Source organism: Stegostoma tigrinum, chromosome 10, assembly GCF_030684315.1.
Source record: "Stegostoma tigrinum isolate sSteTig4 chromosome 10, sSteTig4.hap1, whole genome shotgun sequence".
NCBI lineage: Eukaryota > Metazoa > Chordata > Chondrichthyes > Orectolobiformes > Stegostomatidae > Stegostoma > Stegostoma tigrinum.
Window position 1 is genome coordinate 17,553,513 of NC_081363.1, and position 20,977 is coordinate 17,574,489.

The following is a 20,977-nucleotide window of genomic DNA, read 5'->3' on the forward strand; positions in this document are numbered from 1 at the left end:
CTTTGAACAGTCTGTATACAACCTGCATGGTCTACTACTGTCTCTCCTTCTGGATTACTGCAGATAAAACTAAACTAAATTATTCATCCAAGTTCCATCTATGGAATGAAACAAGTCATTAAAAAAAGGTACTTGCAAATCTAACACATTTCACCACATTGGAACATCCCAGTTAGCAGGTACATTTGAAGGACAGTCACTCCTACAATGGAGGAAAGGATACAAGAAACAGCAAGAGAAATCCAGACTACATAACCTTTATTTCTAAAAATAAGGAACATTTGTTTGAGATCAGAGCCAGAACATCAAGGAGAACTCCCTTACCGAAGGCAGAAGGAATATGAAAGAGAAGATTTTTCCAACAAATCTATTCAGATGCTAATACACGCGTCTGGAGTAAGTGGGACTTGATCTGGGCCTCCTAGGTCAGGTGTTACAAGAGTATTTCATTATTGGCATTATGTTTATCTATGTAATCTTGCCATCCACTTAATTAGACATGTGGCCAACTTCATGACTAAGATTGCTCGTTATATCATACCTTGGTTACAAAGTAAAGTACAGGCATGGTCATTACATTTCATCACACCGGCCAGAGTCTGACCATCAAGTTTGCACTAACGTATCTACAGTAATCTCACTTGTCAGCAGATATCCCATAGTCTTGAATGTTAACAATTCAACTGCCACGTAGCTTTTTAAAAAGCCTGAAATGCTTCTGTGGCAGCATTCTAGATTACCACCATTCTCTTGCACTGGGAGGAGAGGGGGAGGGAACTTTTCCTCAAATCTTCTCTGAGCCTCCTGCCCTTCATCTTAAAATTATGCCCCTCTTTATTAATCCTTCAATTGAGTGGAACAGCTGCTTCATAGAAACATAGCAGCGAGGAGCAGGAAGCAGCCTGATTCACCATTCATCACGATCATGGATGATTGTCCAACTCACTAGCCTAATCCTGCTTTCTCCCTGTAACCTTCAATCCCATTTGTCCCTATATCCTGCCACCTCTTGAATACATTCAATGTTTTGGCATTGACTATTTCCTGTGGTAATGAATTCCACAGGCTCACCGCTCTTTGGGTGAAGAAATGTTTCTTCAACTCAGCCCTAAATGGTCTACCCTGAAGCCTTAGACTGTGACCCCCTGGTTCTGGACACACCCACCATTGGGAACATCCTCCCTGCCTCTACCTTGTCTAGTCCTGTTAGAATTTTAGAAGTCTCCAAGAAATTCCCTCCTCACCTCGTTCATCTGAACTCCAGTGAAAACAATCCTAATCTAGTCAGTCAAACTCCCCCATATGTCAGACCCGCCATCCCTGGAATCATCCTGGTTAGCCTTCGCTGCACTCCCTCGAGGGCAATAGCATCCTTCCTCAGAAAAGGAGGCCAAAACTGTACAAAATATTCTAGGTGTGGCCTCACCAAGGCCATGTATAACTGCAACATATCCCTGCTCTTGTACTCAATCTTCTATCCACCTGGTCTATGCATTTCAATCTTGTACCTCTCTCAAGCCCCTTCTCAGCCTTCTTCACTCTTAAGGGCATAACTCAAGCTTATCCAGTCTTTCTTCACAGGTAAGCCACTCCTTCCCATGCAGTATCACAATGAACATCTTCTGCATTCCTTCCAGTGGGGAACTCCCATCCGTCCTATTGTCGTTACCAATGGTATCCCTTCCTATTTGATAAATTCGAACCATAAAAGTGAGAAAACAAAAAAGGAAAAAACATTGATCACAGACTTACAGATAATTCTCTCCAATCCCCCTGGACTCAAATGAAGTCAGTCAGGGCCACACTCCAGATTACCAACTTTTGAACAGCTTTATGGCTAATGTTTTTGATCCTGCTCCCCCCTCCAACCTCAACAAGATTTCAGTTCTCATTAAACAATTCTATAAATATCATTCTTCATCCTTCCATCTCTTCAATCTTCTTTAAGCAGGCCATTACCTGGTATGTGCTCCAGGTGAAGGAAGACTGCGTCATCACTGACAAAATACTGCAGAAGTTGCACCATAAACGGAACACCCTGTGGTATAATTGTCGGACATTCACGATTCACCAGGCTACATTTGGGTAGACTCTATAGGAAGAGAAAGTAGAATTTGTTGGACTCTGCCTCCTTGTGCTACACATAACCCATGGCTAAAACACTGGACAGCCAATTTTCTCGGAAGTCACTAAAACCAGCCAGTGAAAAGATACATGAAGACACATTCCTTCACTTTTTATAGCTTCTGCTCACTGTTAAAATTTTGGAAAACACTGTTCATGCAAATTTATAATACAATCACTCCATGGTATTATGTTTTGTTTGCATTAAAGAAATGAATTCAGGTCATTCATTCTGCTGTGTTCATAGAGTAATATATCACAAATGATAAACAGCAAATGTACTTCCATGAACAAGAAAGCTTGGGTCATTTCACTGATCTTACGTGACTTTATTTGATTTGTTCCAGGAATTTAGCTGAGAAAAGTCAACATGATGAACAGAATGTAAGCAATTAGGTGATTAATAAACGAGGGAAGTACAGAATTGAGATGAATAACATCCTTTAGCAGCTTTAAAGAAAGTTCATGGATCACGCGCCAGTGAAGAACTTCAATACAATCTTGACCGACACTTTCCGATATGAAAACCATTTCCCTTGCATCCATCAGGTAAGCAGTGTTTAATGTTAAAACAAAGAGGCAGACATCATTTCGATGTGAGTCAATCAATTCAATATAAGAAATTTGTGGGTTCAGGTTTAACAGCAAATCTTAATGTACAAACTCCACAAATTATAACCATGCTGTTTAGGGATGCCAACTCTAGTTTCCTGGGTTTTCATTACATGATCTCCCACCTGGCACTCCAAAGATCAGTCATACCGGACTCAAAACAAAATAACTTTGTTTCTCTCTCACAATGGCTGCCATTCCATTTATTATTTCGGATCACCAGCAGCCACAGTACTTTGCGTTTATTTAAACGATCAAGTGAGTTACTGAGAAAGCCAGCAGTTGTCTCTGTTTGTGTGCGCTTTCCAAGTTGGGTGCGGGGTCAAAATGTAGACTGCAAGAGGGACGTGGGGGCATGAAAAAAAAAGGTTGTAAAGGATGGGAAAGGAGAGTGAGGTTGCAAAAGAAGAGAGAACAGTTTTTAAACTGGTCAAAATGAAACACACAGCTAACTAGAACTAATAAAACTCAAAATTACAGATGTAATGAATTATTTTCAAATGAATGTGGAATGTCTAGCTCAAGCCTGAATATATTCAGGAGTTACAATATTGCCAACAAAGCACAGCAGATGCTATTACAATGAACACCAACTGTCAAATTTAAAATTAGAGACTGGGATCCAATATGCACTAATCTTCCAGTTTGGTGCCGGTGATGAAAGTACATAAACTGTGACCCCAACAGCCCATGGCAGGTTTGGTTAGGGTGATGGCTTTTTGTATGTAGAAGTGTGTGTCAGATACTTTTGTAGAAAGAAAAATTTTGTGCTAACCTAAGTATTTAAATTGGTACAAGACAAAAGACCATGTTCAGGTGGGATGTTGCAGCTTGAAGTTTAATATAGGGTTGATAATTATCAAAGTGATTCCTTTTGCCTAATTCTACTTCTATGAGTTAATGCTGACACAAATAATCCTGTTACCACACAAATGCATTATCTAAATGGGTTAATGAGAACGAAAGGTAACCCACGAAAATCAAAAACTATCACAGAATTACTACAGCACAAAGAGGCTATTTGGTCTACAGAGTCGCACTACTCTCTGAATAAGCAATTTGCATTAAATGGAAATTTCTGGGAAGAAGCAGCATCTTTGAACAGAAAAGTAACTTTTCAAGTCCAGTGAGCCTTTTTCAGAATGCAATTCATTGTTCCACTCTCCTGCCGCCTTCTCAGAACCCTGCACGTACTCTTCCTTTTCAGAATATCGTCCAAGTCCCCGTTAAATATTTTCATTGAGCCTACCTCCACCACAGCGTGAGGCAGTGCATTCCAGACTTTAATCACCTGCAACATAAAATGTTTTTCTTCTCCTGTCACTTGTTCTTCTTTTTCCCCTCCCCCCAAGAATTTCAATCTGTGCCCTTTCATTTCCATTTCCAATAGTTGTAACAACTTCTCCCATCTACTCTGTCCACCTTCCACATGATTTTGAATATCTCCATTGTCACATTTCAGCTGTTTCTCAAAGAGAAATGGTCCTCACTTCTTCACTGTCTTCATTTTTGAAATTCCTTATTCCTGATAATATTCTCTTTAATCCTTTCTGCACTGTTTCCGATATCTTCACATCCTAAAGTACGATACACAGAAGTGGACGCGATATTCTAGCTGAGGCCAAAGTAGTATTTTATGCAAATAAACATAACCTTGTTCTTATTTTCTATGACACTATTGATAAAGCCAAGTCACTATATGCTTTATTAACTGCTCTCTTAACCTGCCCTGTAACCTTCAGTGGTTTATTCATACACAGGCCGAGGATCTTCTGCTCCTGCACCCCATTTATGGGTTGTGCCTTTTTATTTTACATTTTCTGACCAGGTTTCTCTGACCTAAATGAATTACCTCCCATGTCTCCACACTGAACTTCATCCGCCACCAGTCCATCCATTCAAAATTGGACATTGAGAACTGTGAGGAGAACAACGTGTCCAAGTTTTATATCATCCACAAACTTGGAAATTGTGCCCTGTACACCAAGGTGTGTGACGTTTATGTAGAATAAGAAAAGAAAGGATCCCAAGACCAACTCCTGGAGCATCTTCCTCTCGCCAAAAATATCCATCAACCTCTACTCTCTCCTTCCTGTCACTCGGTTCAAGAAAATCTTAACACCAATCCTTTTGTTTAGTGGGCTAGCTTTAATCAACATTTGTGTAAAGAACTTGCCAGTAGCTGAATGTGATCCTAATCTATTGCTATTTCTTTGGTTTAGACCTTCTATTTAGAGGTCATGTACCCTGCTTGCCCATCTCTAGGACTTCATGCTTTTGCTGAATTACACTATCTGCCATGTTCAAACTTTCAGTGGTGATGTATCAGTTTAACAAGACAGTTTACCGTTAAAAATTGCAGTGTATCTGGAAGGATGTTCTGATGAAACTGCCTACTGTTTATGTGGCATTTTCAGTGTGACAACATAAACAATGCATTTTATTCTTGAAAAGTTAAACTGCTGACTCTTTCAAACAAAAAATAAGAAATTACCATGAGTGTTCAGATTTGTACACTCATGGGCCAGGGGAGAGTCTAGCTGATTAGCCTCACAATCCTTGCCTCTCAGACCATTTGTGAATCTAACAGGTCAGGAACCACATCAAAACCAAACTTAAACATCATTATCAAATGAACCTTGGTTTTCCTAGTGTCAACTTTCCTTCCATTCCTCAAAAAAAAAGACACCTAGATATTAAATTTATTTTGTTTTTCCCCTCTCACTGGTTAATTTCATAAAAATCACAGAGGTCTGCACTTTTACAGATATGATTGGTTGAAGGAAAAAAATCTTCCCATGATTTCAGTCCAATTTACCTTATTGGAAATGTGAATAAAGTTAAAGTTTACTGTGCCAAATACAACCCTCTGACAAATGAGCAATGGCTAGATATGGCCGTCCAATATACACCAAAACAATCAAATTCCAAAGCCCAAATGTAATATTCTTGAATATTGGCTATTCAGACTCACTTAAGTCACTTGCTCAAAACCCATTACAGAGTTACCTTTTCCTAGTTCAGATGAACAGTATCAATCCTAGACTTTAACTGTTCTCCCTCCATAGATACAGCCGGTCCCACTAAATATTTCCAGCATTTTCTGTTTTCGTTTGAGACCATGACAGTGCGCATGGTAGTTCACCATACTCAGTCACTATGTTGCATTCTGATCAACTACTACAATTATGGATCAATGCCATGCAATAACTACTAACTTATATTAAAAGTGCTATACAATGTACATAAACATTGTTGCAAAATACTTCACAGGAAAAGTTATCAAACAAAATTTGAATTTGAGTTACATAAGATATTAGAATTCTGGTCAAACAGAGAGATTTAATGGTAACGTCTTAAAGACTTTCAGAGAGTTAAGAGCAAATCCCAGAACTTAAGGCCAAAGCAACCAAAAGCGCAACCACTTAAAGATTTTCAATATGATTTGGAGGACAATGCAAATGCACACTATTTTTAAAGTCAGTGCCAAACAGCTGATCTTTTAATGATAACATTAACTGTCAGTTTATAATTCAGATACCTACTTTCACTATGAAGGGCTCCTTGTAGGACGGATTCTGCACTAACAGCACCTAAACAGAAATGGAAAGGAAATGTTTATTGGTTTAGTTAAAATTTAGTCAGTGAAAAGGCAGGTACTTTTAAAAAGGGGGAGCAAGACTAGGGAATCCTTCACACAAACGAGTGATGATCGATCTCTCTCTCACTCACGCACACAAACCAGAAATTATGTTTTCTTGACTCTCATCTCTGTTGCGTAGAGGGCCAGGAGTTGTGGGTTTTCAAAGTCCAAGAACTGCACACACATGTTAAATGCTCCAGGAAAGCAGAACTTGTGATGATAATGAAAAAGGAGGAAACAGGTAATAGAGAGCCCAAAAAGAGGAAAAAAAAATGCAAACATTTTTAAACTAATTTCTGAAGAAGGCATACAAGGAGCATTTTTTTTTGGAACAAAAACAATTACAAAAATAGAATCCCTACAGTGGGGGAACAGGCCCTTTGGCCCAACAAGTCAACACTGCCCACTAGAGCATCCCACCCAGACCCACTCCCCATAAGCCCCACCTAACCCACACACCCCTGCACACTACGGGCAATTTAGCATGGTCAATCCACCTACCCTGCATATCTTTGGACTGTGGAAAGAAACTGGAGGAAATCCACACAAACACAGGGAGAACGTGCAAACTCCACACAGACAGTTGCCCGAGAATGGATTTGAACCTGGGTCCCTGGCTCTGAGGCTACGGTGCTAGCCAGTAAGCCACCGTGCTGCTCAGGGTAATGATGGTAAAGGGAAGAAGGTTTAAAAAAACACTCAATCTGCTCTTAATTTGCATTTTTAACACATATCTGAATATTAGAATAAATAAAGTACACACAGAATCAAGAGTAAACCTTTGCACCTTACATGCTATCAGCTATTTTAGCTAAAAAAAAAAACACACACACTCTGGTTTGACCATGATAGATAGAAAACCTCATCTTCCATGGAATATTTTCATGCTTCGTTACATTTAGTACACTAACCATCAACAGAAATTTTTAAAATTGCAATAATGTTGCTGAGAACATTTTTTAATTGATAAATTGTAGATTAAAAATGGTGAGATAATGATTTAGTTGATTTAGTCATTAGGTAGAAAGCTGTCCTTGTATTTCATTGGTACGCAAGTCAATTCTTAGCGTTCAACCTACGCCACTGTTGTCTCCCTCACTGGAATGAGAAACACTGCTCTACAACCCAACTATTTCACATCAACTTAACACCGAGATTTCATAAATTATTCCTTAAATACCAATTACCATTCATTAGTTGGAATACACATGTAAGATTCCCTCGGTTATCGACTTGGGTTACAAGAGGAAAAAAAGTATTAAAAAATAGTACATTAAGTCCACAACCGACTTACAAGAGCCTTTTACTTCAAACCAAGTACTCGGCAGTATTGTTGCCAAAGCGAATGTCACAACAAGTGAAGGAGAGGGTCTAAACATTACCTTGTCAACTATTGCTATGACTTTGGATGTTTTCAGATCCTCTACTGGTGAGCTGAGAATTCTATTTGGCCGAAACCTCAGGCTACTGAAACCCTACAAATAATGGAAGGGAAAACAAAATCAAGATAAGTTTCCACAGTTATTAACAAGGCTTACTTTATTCCTCTTAACTTTAAATAAAAGAAATCACTTGATACATTAAGTACAAGGAGACACACTTCTACAGTGCAAGACTGTCCTGAGAATACTTGAAAGAACAGTGTGAAAGAGATTGACCCAGACATTCTATTACCTAGAAAGTCTGGGGAGCAGTGCACACACTGCAGTTGCCTATTGGGACTGTACGGAATCTTTGAAGCACTCAGCGAGAAACGCCCAAGAAATTGAAACTTCTGTTGGGCAATTCATTTGGAACTAAAACAATCTGAAAACGTCCCTCACAGTTAGACAATTCAAAGGGTTCTGAGTCAGGCAAGCTTAGTAGTGCACTAGAAAAGTGGAGAATTAAACACTTTCCCTCACAGTTGAGTAACCGTTACTCTGAGCTCTGCCTTCCACTGATGGATTTGTAAATTCCTGAACAGGTCCCTAACAGGAGAGACCACCCCCCCCACCCACCCACCAAGAATCTCCAGTGTCAACGTCAAAGTAAGCAGGTAATTTTTAAATCTGATCAACAAAGGCAGTAATTGGAACATTTGGGCCCTTTGAGCCCATCCTATGTATGATCTGGGCATGGAGGATATGGGGACTGGCATGGGGCAACGACAGAGGTCAAAACGTTAATTGCCCACTACTGATTTATCAAGAAAAAGAATGTCAAAGGGGATAGAGACAGATGCACATGAGTACTGCTGCAACTTGTAATTTTTGTCATATGAGCTTGTAAGTTCAAACAGATTGGTGTAAGTACTGATTCAATACCAGGAATGAAAACTACTATAATGATAAGTCTTGTAGTTTTCTGGTTCTATCAACTAATATAACCTAAAGATCCATATTTTCTTAAGAGAAATAGGCATCACGAAAGAAGCGTACAACTTCCATCAACACGAAAATAGTGTACTCATAAACACTTGTAAATAGTATGATGAGAGGAAAACATTCAACCACTTGAATTAAAATTGCTTTCTGCCACTTATGATTTTTCAAAATTAATAGAATTACCCACAAACACTGTACATATTTATATGGGGGAAAGCCATGATATTATGGATTAAGACATGACATTATTTAAAATGAACATCATAGGTTCAGCTTTGGAGCTGAAGGAGCACAGCAAGCCAGACAGCATCAGAGAAGCAGGAAAGTTGACATTTTGGGTTGGGACTCTTCTTCAGAAATGGAGAAGGGGGAAGGGAGCTGCAGAATAAAGAGAGGGGAGGGGTCCAACATATCATTCTCTGCCATTTCCACTACCTATAATCCGATACCACAACCAAAAAATTCCCTCCCTACTCATATCTGCCTTTCTCAGGGACCGTTTTCTCTGTGACTCCCTTGTCCGCCCCACACTCCGCACGCGCAGGAAGCGTTACACCTCCCTGTTCACCTCCATTCAAAAAACCTTCCACATTAGACAGGGGTTCACCTGCACATCTGTCAACTTGGTCGACTGCATCTGCTGCTCCCGATGTGGCCTCCTCTAAATTGCTGAGACCAAGCATAAACTTGGAGACTGGTTCGTAGAGCATCTGCGCTCTGTACGCAATAAACGACAACACCTTCCGGTTTCCAACCATTTTAACTCCCCCTCCAACTCCATCCTGGGCCTCCTCCAGTGTCACAACGACACCACCTGCAAACTGGAGAGGCAACACCTCATTCTGGCTCGGGAGCCAACTTCCCAATGGAATTCACCAATTTTAAAATCTCCCCACTCCCAGCCTCATCCCCTGTCTAACCCTCCCTCTCATCCCCACCTCCTTGACCTGACACAACCTGTCCACTTTCTCTCCCACCTATCCTCCCCACCCATCACACTGATCTATCCCCACCACTCACCTATTCCCATTCCACTTACCTTCCCCAGCCCCACCCCTCCGCTCTATTTCTCACCTCCCTTCCCCCTCCCCATTTCTGAAGGGTCCTGACCCAAAACATCAATTTTCCTGTTCCATCTGATTCTACCTGGCCTGCTGTGTTGCTCCAATGTCTGCATCTGCAGTTCTGGCTATCTCTGATAGTCAACAAAGCTGAGCCTATTTGAATGCAAGCAACCCAACCTTCTTAAATGCAAAATCAGTACTCAATCCAGTACAGTTCCACTGAATGTACAAATAGTATGCTTTCCACGATTAACCAGTTTGGGCCAAACAATGAGTTAATACAGGAATATTACATGGATGACACAAGTCTTCAAATGTCCTAACACAAGAGACATTCATGAGAGCGGTCACAGCAATTCAGAGATCCCAATGACAGAAAAGATACGAGACTTGCCTGACTACAGAAGTGAGAAATCTCAGGAAAAAGGACTGGCTTTTTCTACAAGAATTCAGCCTGCTCTCTATCCCATGTGAACTTAGTACTACAACACTTAATATCAGTTGTCAGATTCTGCACAACTCTTCGTACCCCTGAATCATCGGTACCGTTTCCTAAGCTTCCCTGTAAGTGAGAGTTGAATATTTCCTCGGCTCGCTTCAAATACTGGGTTGTTTTTCGTTTCACAGCCTCACGACGCTCTTTGTTTGGATCAACTATAACAAAAAAAAAGAAAAGCAGAACAACGAAAGTTACTTGAGCCAGAACAGTCAATGAATTAGGTGAGTGGCACACAGTCTTCACATCTAATGCAACAGTTGAAAAATTGACAGATTGTTCTCTGCCAACACTGGGAGAAATGCATTATGCAAGAATGATTCTTCATGACCAAAGAGGCTTGGAAATATTAGGAACTCAAATCACATGGCTACGTTAGAACTATAAGGAGGTAGGAGCAGGCCTTTTAAGTCTGCACTACAATTCAGCGCTGATCTATTGTGGCCTCAAATCCTCTTTCTTGTACATCTTCCACAACCCTCATTTCCACTGTAGATCAAAGTCTACCCAAAATATTTAGTGAGCCAGCCTCCACTGTTCTGCATGGTATGAGTGCTTTGGGCTCATTATTAGACAACTCGTAAAGCAAGTTTGAATGTCATATCCCAGGATTCTTCTGCATCACCATCATGATGGAGACAGTTAGCTGCTTCCCTCTTTGCAAAAGGAGGCAGAAACAGAATGTGTCAATACTGTTCCTGGTTTATATCCAAAGTTCAAGACAGAGGATCCATAAAGCTTATGGCCCTAACAACCTAACAAAAATGTTTCACGATCCCAGGTACAACTCACATTTTGCAATTCCATGATAGCTCTCCAATTCACATCAAGAATCACTTGCTTGGAAAGCCAAGAGGCTACTTTTAACAACATGGTACGTTTACAGCCCAGAAGGAAACTCTTTCTACACAAGCAGTAAAAAAATGTTGTCCAGCTTAATCCCCACTTTCCAGATTTTGAACCTGCTGTATGTGCACTTGAAATGCTATAACTTAAATTTTAAAAAGGATGATCAGGTCTTTTGTTTCTACCATCCTTTCCAGCAGCGAGTTCCAGATCCCAACCACCCTTTAGATGAAAAGAAATTCTGATCTCCACTCTCATGCTTCTGGCAGTTCCTTAAAATTTGTCTCACTGGTAATTCATGAACCCCGGTGAAAGATGAGTCGCCAGGAAAACCATTTCCTCTATCAAACTTTACTTCAGAAAGGCTAGGAAACTAATCAAGAAGTGGATGGGTCGCATTGTTAATAAAACCTGAATTTGTACAACAGTTAATGAAAACCTTGGTTCTTGACGAGCACACGGAATCTGTTCAGGTAAAGACAAGGAGTAGAAAGGTAAGGAAGTCAGTCGAGATGATCTACAAGTGCCCCAGTGGCAACCACAATGTCAGATGAAGCATACAGCAATAAATTTTGAGTGTGTAGTAAACAATTGGGAATAATTATGGTAACATTATTCTACATATAAAACTGGAAAAAAAAATCAGATTGGCAATGGGAGCCTGGATCAGAACTTCATTGAATGTTGAGATGTTTTTGGGACCAACCAGAGAACAAGTTACACTAGACATGGTATTATGTAATAAGACAGAATTAATTAATGACTTTTCTGTAAAGATGCCCCTGCAAAGCAGCAACGCCAACAGAATTGAACTGTATGTCCAGGTTGAAAGGGAGATGCCATTGTGTCTAAGAATAGTAATTTATATTTAAATAAGGACAACCAAATGGGCATGAAGCCCGAGCTAGTTGGGGAACTAGGCTAAAGGATAGGGAAGCAATGGCAGATGTTTAAACATGATATTTCAGAGTAGTCAGAATAAATTTTTCTTTATTTTAAGAACATTGTGTGAGAAGCCACCACCAGTGGTTTACTAAAATAGATAAGGAAATCCTCAAACTAGAGGGGAAAGTATACAACTGCACAAAGAACAGTGGCAAGTCAGATTATTGGACAAATAACACCAGAATGGCCAAAAGATTAATTGGGAGAGTAGGAGATAGTAAACAAACAAACAGCAAGAGTTCCTTCAGGTATTTTAAAATAAGGAAAGAAAAGGACTCAAATATTGGAGTGAGAATGGACAGTTAGTAAGAAGGGTAATGGCAGATGAAATGAACAAATATTTTGCTTGTCATCATAGAGGATACAAAACAAAAAATTCCAATAACAGTTGTAAATCTGAAAGGTGGAAAGGACAGAGGAACCTGGTGAAATTACCATACAATTGAAATAGTATACAGCAAACTGATGGAGCTGAGGACTGACAGGTCCTCAGATCCTGATTACTACCTTTCAAATAGAAGGATGAAGTGAACGAGACAGTAGATGCATTGTGTTAATTTTCTAAAATTCTCAAGATTCAGAAGCCATTCTGCATGTACTCCTTTATTCAACGGGAGGGGAAGCAGTATAGAGCAAACTATAGCAAAGGCTAAATACCATGGATGTTGGAAATCTGAAACAAACACAGAAAACTGCAGAAACTCAGCAAGCTACTAAACTCACTTTCTCTTTCCACAGATAGTGTCAGACCTGCTGAGTTTATCCAGCATCTCTGTATTTGTTACAGCACACTACAACAAACTAAGAGATAGTAGGAACTGCCAATGCTGGAGAATCTAAAATAACAAGGCGTAGAGCTGGATGAACACAGCAGGCCAAGTGGAATCAGAGGAGTAGGAAAGCTGACGTTTTGGGTCTGGACTTTTCTTCAGAAATGAGGGAAGGGCAAAGTTCTCTGAAATAAATAGAGAGGTGGGGGTGTGGGCGAGGCATTGATGGAAGGTTGATAAAAGGTGCAGATAGGTAGAAAGACGATCAGGTCAAGGATGTGGGGATGGAGCCAATAAAAGGTGAGTGTAGGTGGGGGTTGGTCAATCAAGGGAAGACAGACAGGTCAAGGAAACGGGGATGAGGCTAGTAGGTAAGAAGTGGGGGTGGTGGTTGGTCAGTGAGGTAGGAGGAGCAGATAGGTGGAAGAAAAGATGGATAGGTCAAGGAGGTGGGGACGAGCTGGGCTGGTTTTGGGATGAGGTCGGGATGTGGGGAGATTTTGAAGCTTGAAGCTTGTGAAGTCCACATTGAGAGGAATATGAGATGCTGTTCCTGCAACCTTTGCGTGGCATCGACGAGGCACTGGAGGTGGACCAGGATGGACATGTCATCCAAGGAGTGGGAGGGGGAGTTGAAGTGGAGGTGCAGTTGTTTTTCACGAACCGAGAGTAGGTGTTCCACAAAGCATTCTCCAAGCCTCCGCTTGGTTACCCCCACGTAGAGGGGGCCACATTGGGAACTGTGGATACAATATATCCATTAAACAGATGTTCACCTGCACATCTGCTAATGTGGAAGGCTTTCTTGGGTCCTGGGATGGAGGTGTGGGGGGTGGGGTGTAGGGGCAGATGTAGCACTTCCTGCAGTTGCTGGGAAAAGTAACTGGGGTGGTGGGGCTGGAGTGGAGAGTGGAGCGGACAGACAGTCATGGACGGAGCGGTCCTCCGGAAGGCAGGTAAGGGTGGGGAGGAAAAATATCCTTGGTAGTGGGGTCAGATTGCAGGTGGAAGAGGATGATGCATTGAATCCGGAGATTGGTGGAGTGGTACGTGAGGACAAAGGGGATTCTGTCTTTGTTGTTATTGCGGGGAGGGGGTGTGAGAGATAAGTTAAAGGAAATGCGAGAGATGCGGTCAAGGACGTTCTCGACCACTGTGGAGGAGAAATTGCGGTCCTTGAGAAACGAGGACATCTGGGATGTCGGGAGTGGAATGCCTCACCTTGGGAGCAGGTATGGCTGAGGCGAAGGAATTGGGAATGGGGATGGCATTTTTGCAGGAAGGTGCGTGAGAGGTGGTGTATTTTAAAGTAGCTATGGGAATCAGTAGGCTTGAAATAGATATCAGTTTCCAGGTGGTTGCCAGGGATGGAGACAGAGGTATCAGAGATGGTCCAGGTGAACTTAAGGTTGGGGTGGAAGGTGTTAGTAAAGTGGATGAATTATTTGAGCTCCTCGTGGGGGCACAAGGCGGCGCAGATACAGTCAGTCATCGAAATAATGGAGGAAGAGGTGGGGTTTAGGGCCCGTGTAGGTGCAGAAGAGGGATTGTTCCACGTAATCTACAAAGAGGCAGGCATAGCTTAGACCCATGGCCACCTGCTTTGTCTGTAGCAAGTGGAGGGAGAAGTTGTTGAGGATGAGGATGAGTTTGGCTAAGCAGATGAGGGTGTCAGTGGAGGGGGACTAGTCGGGCCTGCAGGACAGGAAGAAGCAGAGGGCCTTCAGGCCATCTGTATGGGAAATGCAAGTATATAGGGACTTGACGTCCATGGTGAAAATGAGGTGTTGAGGACCAGGGAATCGGAAGTTTTGGAGGTGGAGGGCGTGGGTGGTGTCATGGACGTAAGTGAGGAGTTCCTGGACCATGGGGTAGAAAAATGGAATCGAGAAAAGTGGAGACAAGTTCAGTGGGGCAGGAGCAAGTGGAGACAGTGGGTCAACCAGGACAGTCAGGTTTGTGGATTTTGGGAAGAAGATAGAAACGGACAGTGCAGGGTTGGGAATGATGAGATTGGAGTCTGTGGGTGGGAGTTTACCTGAGGTGATGAGGTTGTGGATGGTTTGGGAGATGATGTATTGTTGCCGGGGGTGGGGTCACGATCAAGGGGGTGGTAGGAGGAGGTGTCAGAGAGCTGCTGTCTGGCCTCGGCGATGTAGAGGTCACTGTGCCACATTACATCAGCGCCTCCATTTTTTGCGGGTTTTATGGTGAGATTGGGGTTGGAGCGGAGGGCTGCATGTTCTGCGGGGAAGAGGTTGCAGTGGGTGAGAGGGATGGAGAGGTTGAGGCGATTGCTGTCTCGGCAGCAGTTAGAGATGAAGAGGGTAGCAGGCCATGGGGTGGTGTCCAGGTGGACAGGATGTGTTGGAGGTGGGAAAAGGGATCAGCAGAGGGTAGGTTAGGCTCGCGATTAAAGACATAAGCGCAGAGGCAAGTGGTGGAAAAAAACTGTTCAACATCCAGGTATGAACGGTATTGCTGATGTCTGGTGGAGGGGAATAAAGGGGAGTCCCCCCCCGAAGGCTATAGGGACAGCACCTCCAATTTCGCTCTGGAAGCCTGCAGCCTAATGGTCTCAATGTGGACTTCACAACCTGCAAAATCTCCCCACCCCTGACCTCATCCCAATACCTGCCCAGCTTCTCCCCACCTCCTTAACCTGTCCATCTTCTCTCCACCTCCCCACTCCTTTATCCACCTCCCATCAACGTTTCCCCCCTGTGTCTATTTATTTCAGAGTCCCCTTCCCCTCCTCCATTTCTGAAGAGGGATCCTGACCTGAAACGTCAGCCTTCCTGCTCCTCTGATGCTGCTTGGCCTGCTGTGTTCATCCAGCTCTATACCTTGTTATCTATGTTACAACAAACTGTTGAGAGTCAGCGTGAGAAATAACACAGTGTGGAGCTGGAGGAACACAGCAGGTTAGGCAGCATCAGAGGAGCAAGAAAGTTGATGTTGCGGGTCAGGGCCCTTCTTCAGAAATGGGGTGGGGTGGGGTGGGGGCAGAAGAAAGGAGCTCAAATAAAGAAAGAGGTGGTGTGGGGCTGGGGAAGGTAGGTGGGCTGGTGAATAGGTGAGTGCAGGTAGGAAGTGGTGGGGATTGATCAGTGAAGTGGCAGGAATGGGCAGGTGGGAGAGAAAATGGACAGATTGTGTCAGGTCAAGGGGGTGGGGATGAGAGGGAAGGTTGGTCATGGGACGAGGCAAGGGGTGGGGAGACTTGAAATTGGAAAAATTCACGTTTAGGCCATCCCCCAAGGCAGAACATGAGGTGCTAGTCCTCTAGCTTGCAGGTGGTGTCTTTGTGACACTGGAGGAGGCCCAGGATGGATCTGTCACCCAGGGAATGGGAGAGAGAGAGTGTTAAAACGGTTTGTGACCAGAAAGTGTTGTTGTTTGTCACGTACAGAGCGCAGGTACTCTACAAAGCGGTCTCTGAGCCTCTGCTTGGTTACACCAACATAGAGAAGGCCAGATGCAATACAGCACATTGACGGATGTGCAGGTGAACCTCTGTCTCAGGTGAAAGGTTTATTTGGTGCCTCAGATGGAGGAATAGGGACAGGTATTGCACTTCCTGCAGTTGCAGGGAAAGATCCCGGGGTGGTGGGGAAGGTGGAGTGGACGAGGGAGTTGCGGAGAGATCGGTCCCTAAGGAAGGCAGATAGGGGTGGGGAGGGAAATCTCTTTGGTTGTGGGGTCGGATTGTAGGTGGCAGAGAATGATATGCAACTCCTGTATCTCTAAATTCCAGCAGAGGGAGTAAAATATGGGAAAATATAAAGTTGCTCACTTCAGCAAGAATAATTTTAAAAATAGTGTATTACTTAAAAGGCGTACAAGTGAAGAATTCCAAGATGTGGGGTATCTAGGTGCCCTAATGCATGAGGCACAAAAAAGTTAGATGACAGGTGCTGCATGTAATTAAGGTGGTTTTTGGAATGCTAATCTTTATTACAAATCGAATTGAAAATGAAAGCACGGATTTGGATGCATCTGTTATTTGGAGCATTGGTAAAACTACATCTTGAATACTGTGTGCAGTTTGGGCTCCTTATTTCAGGAAGGACATAAACATCATTGCAGCTGGGTGAGACAAGATTTATCGATTGGTGCATGTGAGTAATATGTTATCTTACGATGATAGGTTTAACAGGCCAGGCTGGTTTATTCTCTTGGGGTTTAGAAGAGTGAGCAGTGACTTGACTGAACTGACAAGATAAATATGGAAAAAAAAAATTTCCTTTCATGGGCAAGTCCAGCATTTGAAGTTATCGTTTTAAAATTAAGGGTTGTGCTTTTAGGACAGCTGAGAACTGTTCGCCCCACAGACCATTATGCAACCTTGGAACACAGTATCAAAAAACAATGGAGGTTGGGCCATTAAGAATACTTTTATATCAGAAGTAAGTAAATTCTTGACAAAAAGGAACTGGGAGTAGTGGAGAACATGGAATTCAAATCAAACAAAATCAGATTTTAGGTGAATAGTGGAGAGTCTCGAAGGGCCAAAGTGGACTCTGCTGCTTCCAAAATGATTTAGCTACTTGTACGTAGAAGATACCAATCACAAATGAAATATCTAATTGCTAAGAAAATTGAAACTGTACAATCAAATTTAGCTATTGTTCATCATACAAACAATTTCCATCAGGTACCTCAATATTTGCACTCCAAGCATTTATTCTGAATTTTCACTTTCTCTTGGGGCGGCATGGCAGCTCAGTGGTTAGCACTGCAGCCTCATAGCGCCAGGGACCCGGGTTCGATTCTAGCCTCGGGCGACTGCCTGTGTGGAGTTTGCACATTCTCCCAGTGTCTGCACGGGTTTCCTCCGGGTGCTCCGGTTTCCCCCCACAGTCCAAAGATGTGCAGGCTCAGTGGATCGGCCATGCTAAAATTGCCCGTAATGTTCAGGGTGTGTGGGTTATGGGTCTGCGTGGGACGCTCCAAGGGGCGGTGTGGACTTGTTGGGCCGAAGGGCCTATTTCTACACTGTAGGAAATCTAATCTTGACATCTCATGTTCATATCCCTAATGTAACTTTCCCATACTTTATTTAACAAGCATTATTTGATTACCAATTTTCTGTCCCCTTGCCCCAAATGTATTGACTCTGTGGTACATGGCAGATCCCTGGATGGTGCAAAACGTCAAGCATAACCAAAGCAACCCTCACCTACCTGTGATCTTACAGAGTGAACACCACTGGGCTGCTCAATGTGTAAAGCCTCCCTAATAAATGCCATCCTGTCTTGCACAAATTCCACACAAGTGAGCAGACTAATCTGTGCCACCACAATACAGGGGCACTGAAATCAATTATAGCTTTCCACACAAGACCCACCCTGAAGATCCATTGATTTGTTAAATTTAAGCAAAAGCTAGATAGCCGAGTTGAGCGCCACCTCATTTTTTAAAAACAAATTAAATACACTAATAAAAAGGTAAAAGCAATACTAATGACGTCAGGGAAAAGGAAGAGAGCATTCAATCTTTCAGTACATTGATCATGCAGAAGCTGCACATTATTTTTTGAGCCAATTCAAATTAGTTCTTGGTTTTAAAAGATTAAATTATCCATATCTGACTGTTTTTCTACTTTCTGAATGTAGTAACATACATCAGGGACTGTAACCCAGATCTAACCCTAAGCAATGTGATTAAGCTGACCACTTTCACCACTATCCCAGCTAGAATCATTACCTCAGTACAGATGCATGATCAAAACTGGAACCATTCAGACTGATATGACTCAGTACCATGACACGTAATACATTTACAGAATGAGTCACTGATGCAACAAGTAATACATTTGGCATGGTGTGAATAATTAAATTTTAAATACAGTGAGCAATACAGGACTCCAAAAAGTCTGGGCTGCAAAAGATCTCTGCAGGGCAGCCTTAGCTACATCAAAACAATACTATGATCACGAATGCATGCACATTTTGTTCTTCATCCATCCCTCAAGGAACTAATCTATTATAAATTACAGTGGATGAAAAACATTTGAAAGCTCCAAATGAAATGTATACCTTGTACTCCCTTCAGTAGCAGATCCACACCATTCTTGTAATAGTTAAATGCAGCTTCATAATCCTCATTGACCTCTCTGTCCAAGGCCAAGCGGATCTGCTTCGCCGCATCAACAAGGTAGTCTCTTTTGGTGGTTGTGCTTCTGAGTGCCTGATGGCTCTCCGAGATGTTGGGAGACACTCGACTCCGGATCTGCTCCAAGTAGACACGGGCCTGAGACAGGGGACGAGAGCAGGTTTCAGCATCCTGTCCAGGTGACCTCCTTCCAGGGAGGCTGTACATAGTCAGCTTTTCAGAGCACACAGGGTCTTTTGCATTCAGTCCTGCTCAGCACTATCGCAGCCAAAATGAAAATAAAATCAACTGAGTCTACATGACAAGAGTAGAGAAACAGAAAATTTAGTTATAGCCATCATTTTTATTTCACGTATGACAGAAATGAGGGGCATGAAATATTTCTAACTTGATCAGCAAAAATTATTCCTTGAAGAGGAATGCAAAGGAAAGCTTTATATTTTGTGGTAAGCCAGCCTAACTGCTTGCCATATAAAGGGCAGTTCTAACAACATTAATATGCCTTTTCCATTTCACTTAACTAATCACCTTTTTGTAACAAACCCAGGCAGATGCTCAGGTGTTGTGCTCAAGTATCTATACTGGAGTTTGAATGCATTGGTGCTGCTAGCGATTGAGCCAACATTAACTCCTTTCAAAATTTTCATCCTCCTGCTTGTGGAAGGCTTCTTCTTTAGAGCCTAAGCTCTCCCATGTCCCAGTCCCCCAACCAACACACCAGGCCTTGTTACCACATAGCCTACATCTCCCGTTGTTAATCACTAGTAGTCCCCATTAACAACTATTCACCCTCCCAGCCTGATTGTTAGCAACTCCTTTGTCTGTCCAACTGAATTTCTGTCTCTTTGGGCTCTATCCGATTGTTTACTCCCTGCCTCACCCACCTCCCTATTTTTTGCACATAAACTGACATATTCCCAGCCACCAGTTCTGAGGAAGGGTCACCGGACTCAAAACGTTAACTTTGTGAAGAAAGGACAGATGCTGCCAGACCTGCTGAGCTTTTCCATCAACTTTATTTTTGTTCTTATTTACTGTTTCTCTTCCTGTATTTTAAATCTTGGCATAACTGGTCTTGTCAGCATAGTTGACATTCTATTGCTCACCTCTACTGGCATTTGAGCGAGTGAGATAGTAAACCACCTTCTTGGTCCATTGCTGTCCATATAGTGAAGGTAGACCAATTAAACAATAATGCTGTTTGATAAGGATTGCCAGAAATGTTGAACCAGGCACTATAATGGAAGATATTAAGTGTCCAAGTCTGGATGGTACGAGATCTAAAGGAGGTAAAGCCATCATTCTTCCTTTGAAGTGACACAAGTCAGAAGTTTGAAGGGTACTGCAGAAGGCTCAATACATGTTGTTGTATTTCAATCGTACAGCTATTTGCACGCTGGTTTTGCAGAAAGTCGATGGGTACCATTCAAGTGGATTGCTTTGTCCTGGATGGCAATGAACTGCTAGCATGTTATTGGAGGTGGACCCAACAAGGCAAGCGGTCTGTATTTCACCATACTGCCAACATTTTGCCCTATTAAAGAATCAGGTGACTTGCTATTTCTAGGATACCCAACCTCTGACTTGTAATGAGGTTACTAGTTTATATAATTAGTTCAGTTTATCAATGGTGATCCGTCAGATGTGGGTGGTGGAGATGGTGAGGTACTAGTAATTTAACCAGACTAGAAATCCACAGGTATTGGTATGTGTACTGTACACAGAAGAAAAACACGCCACGTCAGCTGGTAGAATTTAAATTCTACAGGGGTCTAGACCCACAGTAATGTGAATGACTCCTTACTGCCCTCTGAAGTGGTCTACCAAGCCACTCGGTTCCAAGACAATTAGGGATGAGCAAATGATGTGATGTTGCATTCTCTCACTACATCCTGGACTGAGCAGAAACCACCTCTCGAGCACTAAACAAAGGAAAGATGCCTTGGCTGGGTGGCTTGCACGCAATGGAAAAGTATTTGCCACTGTATTCACTG

At 42.5% G+C, this 20,977-nt stretch overlaps 1 protein-coding gene across 12 annotated transcripts in view; it reads right to left on the minus strand.

Moving 5' to 3' along the window:
* rps6kl1 (ribosomal protein S6 kinase-like 1) overlaps positions 1–20,977 on the minus strand; it is a 46,717-nt gene that overhangs the window by 13,300 nt on the left and 12,440 nt on the right. For 7 of the 12 annotated variants that reach the window (XM_048537848.2, XM_048537845.2, XM_048537854.2 and 4 more), the window contains exons 2-6: positions 18,908–19,277; positions 10,339–10,463; positions 7,762–7,854; positions 6,282–6,329; positions 1,960–2,092 (exon numbers count right to left, since the gene is read on the minus strand). In XM_048537848.2, the coding sequence (XP_048393805.2) occupies positions 1,960–2,092; positions 6,282–6,329; positions 7,762–7,854; positions 10,339–10,463; positions 18,908–19,190 (682 nt within the window). In that variant the 5' untranslated portion in view covers positions 19,191–19,277. Of the gene's footprint in view, positions 1–1,508; positions 1,685–1,959; positions 2,093–6,281; positions 6,330–7,761; positions 7,855–10,338; positions 10,464–18,907; positions 19,278–20,977 lie in introns of those variants that run through there. The other 5 variants (XM_048537846.2, XM_059649043.1, XM_048537856.2 and 2 more) reach the window with 4 other exon arrangements.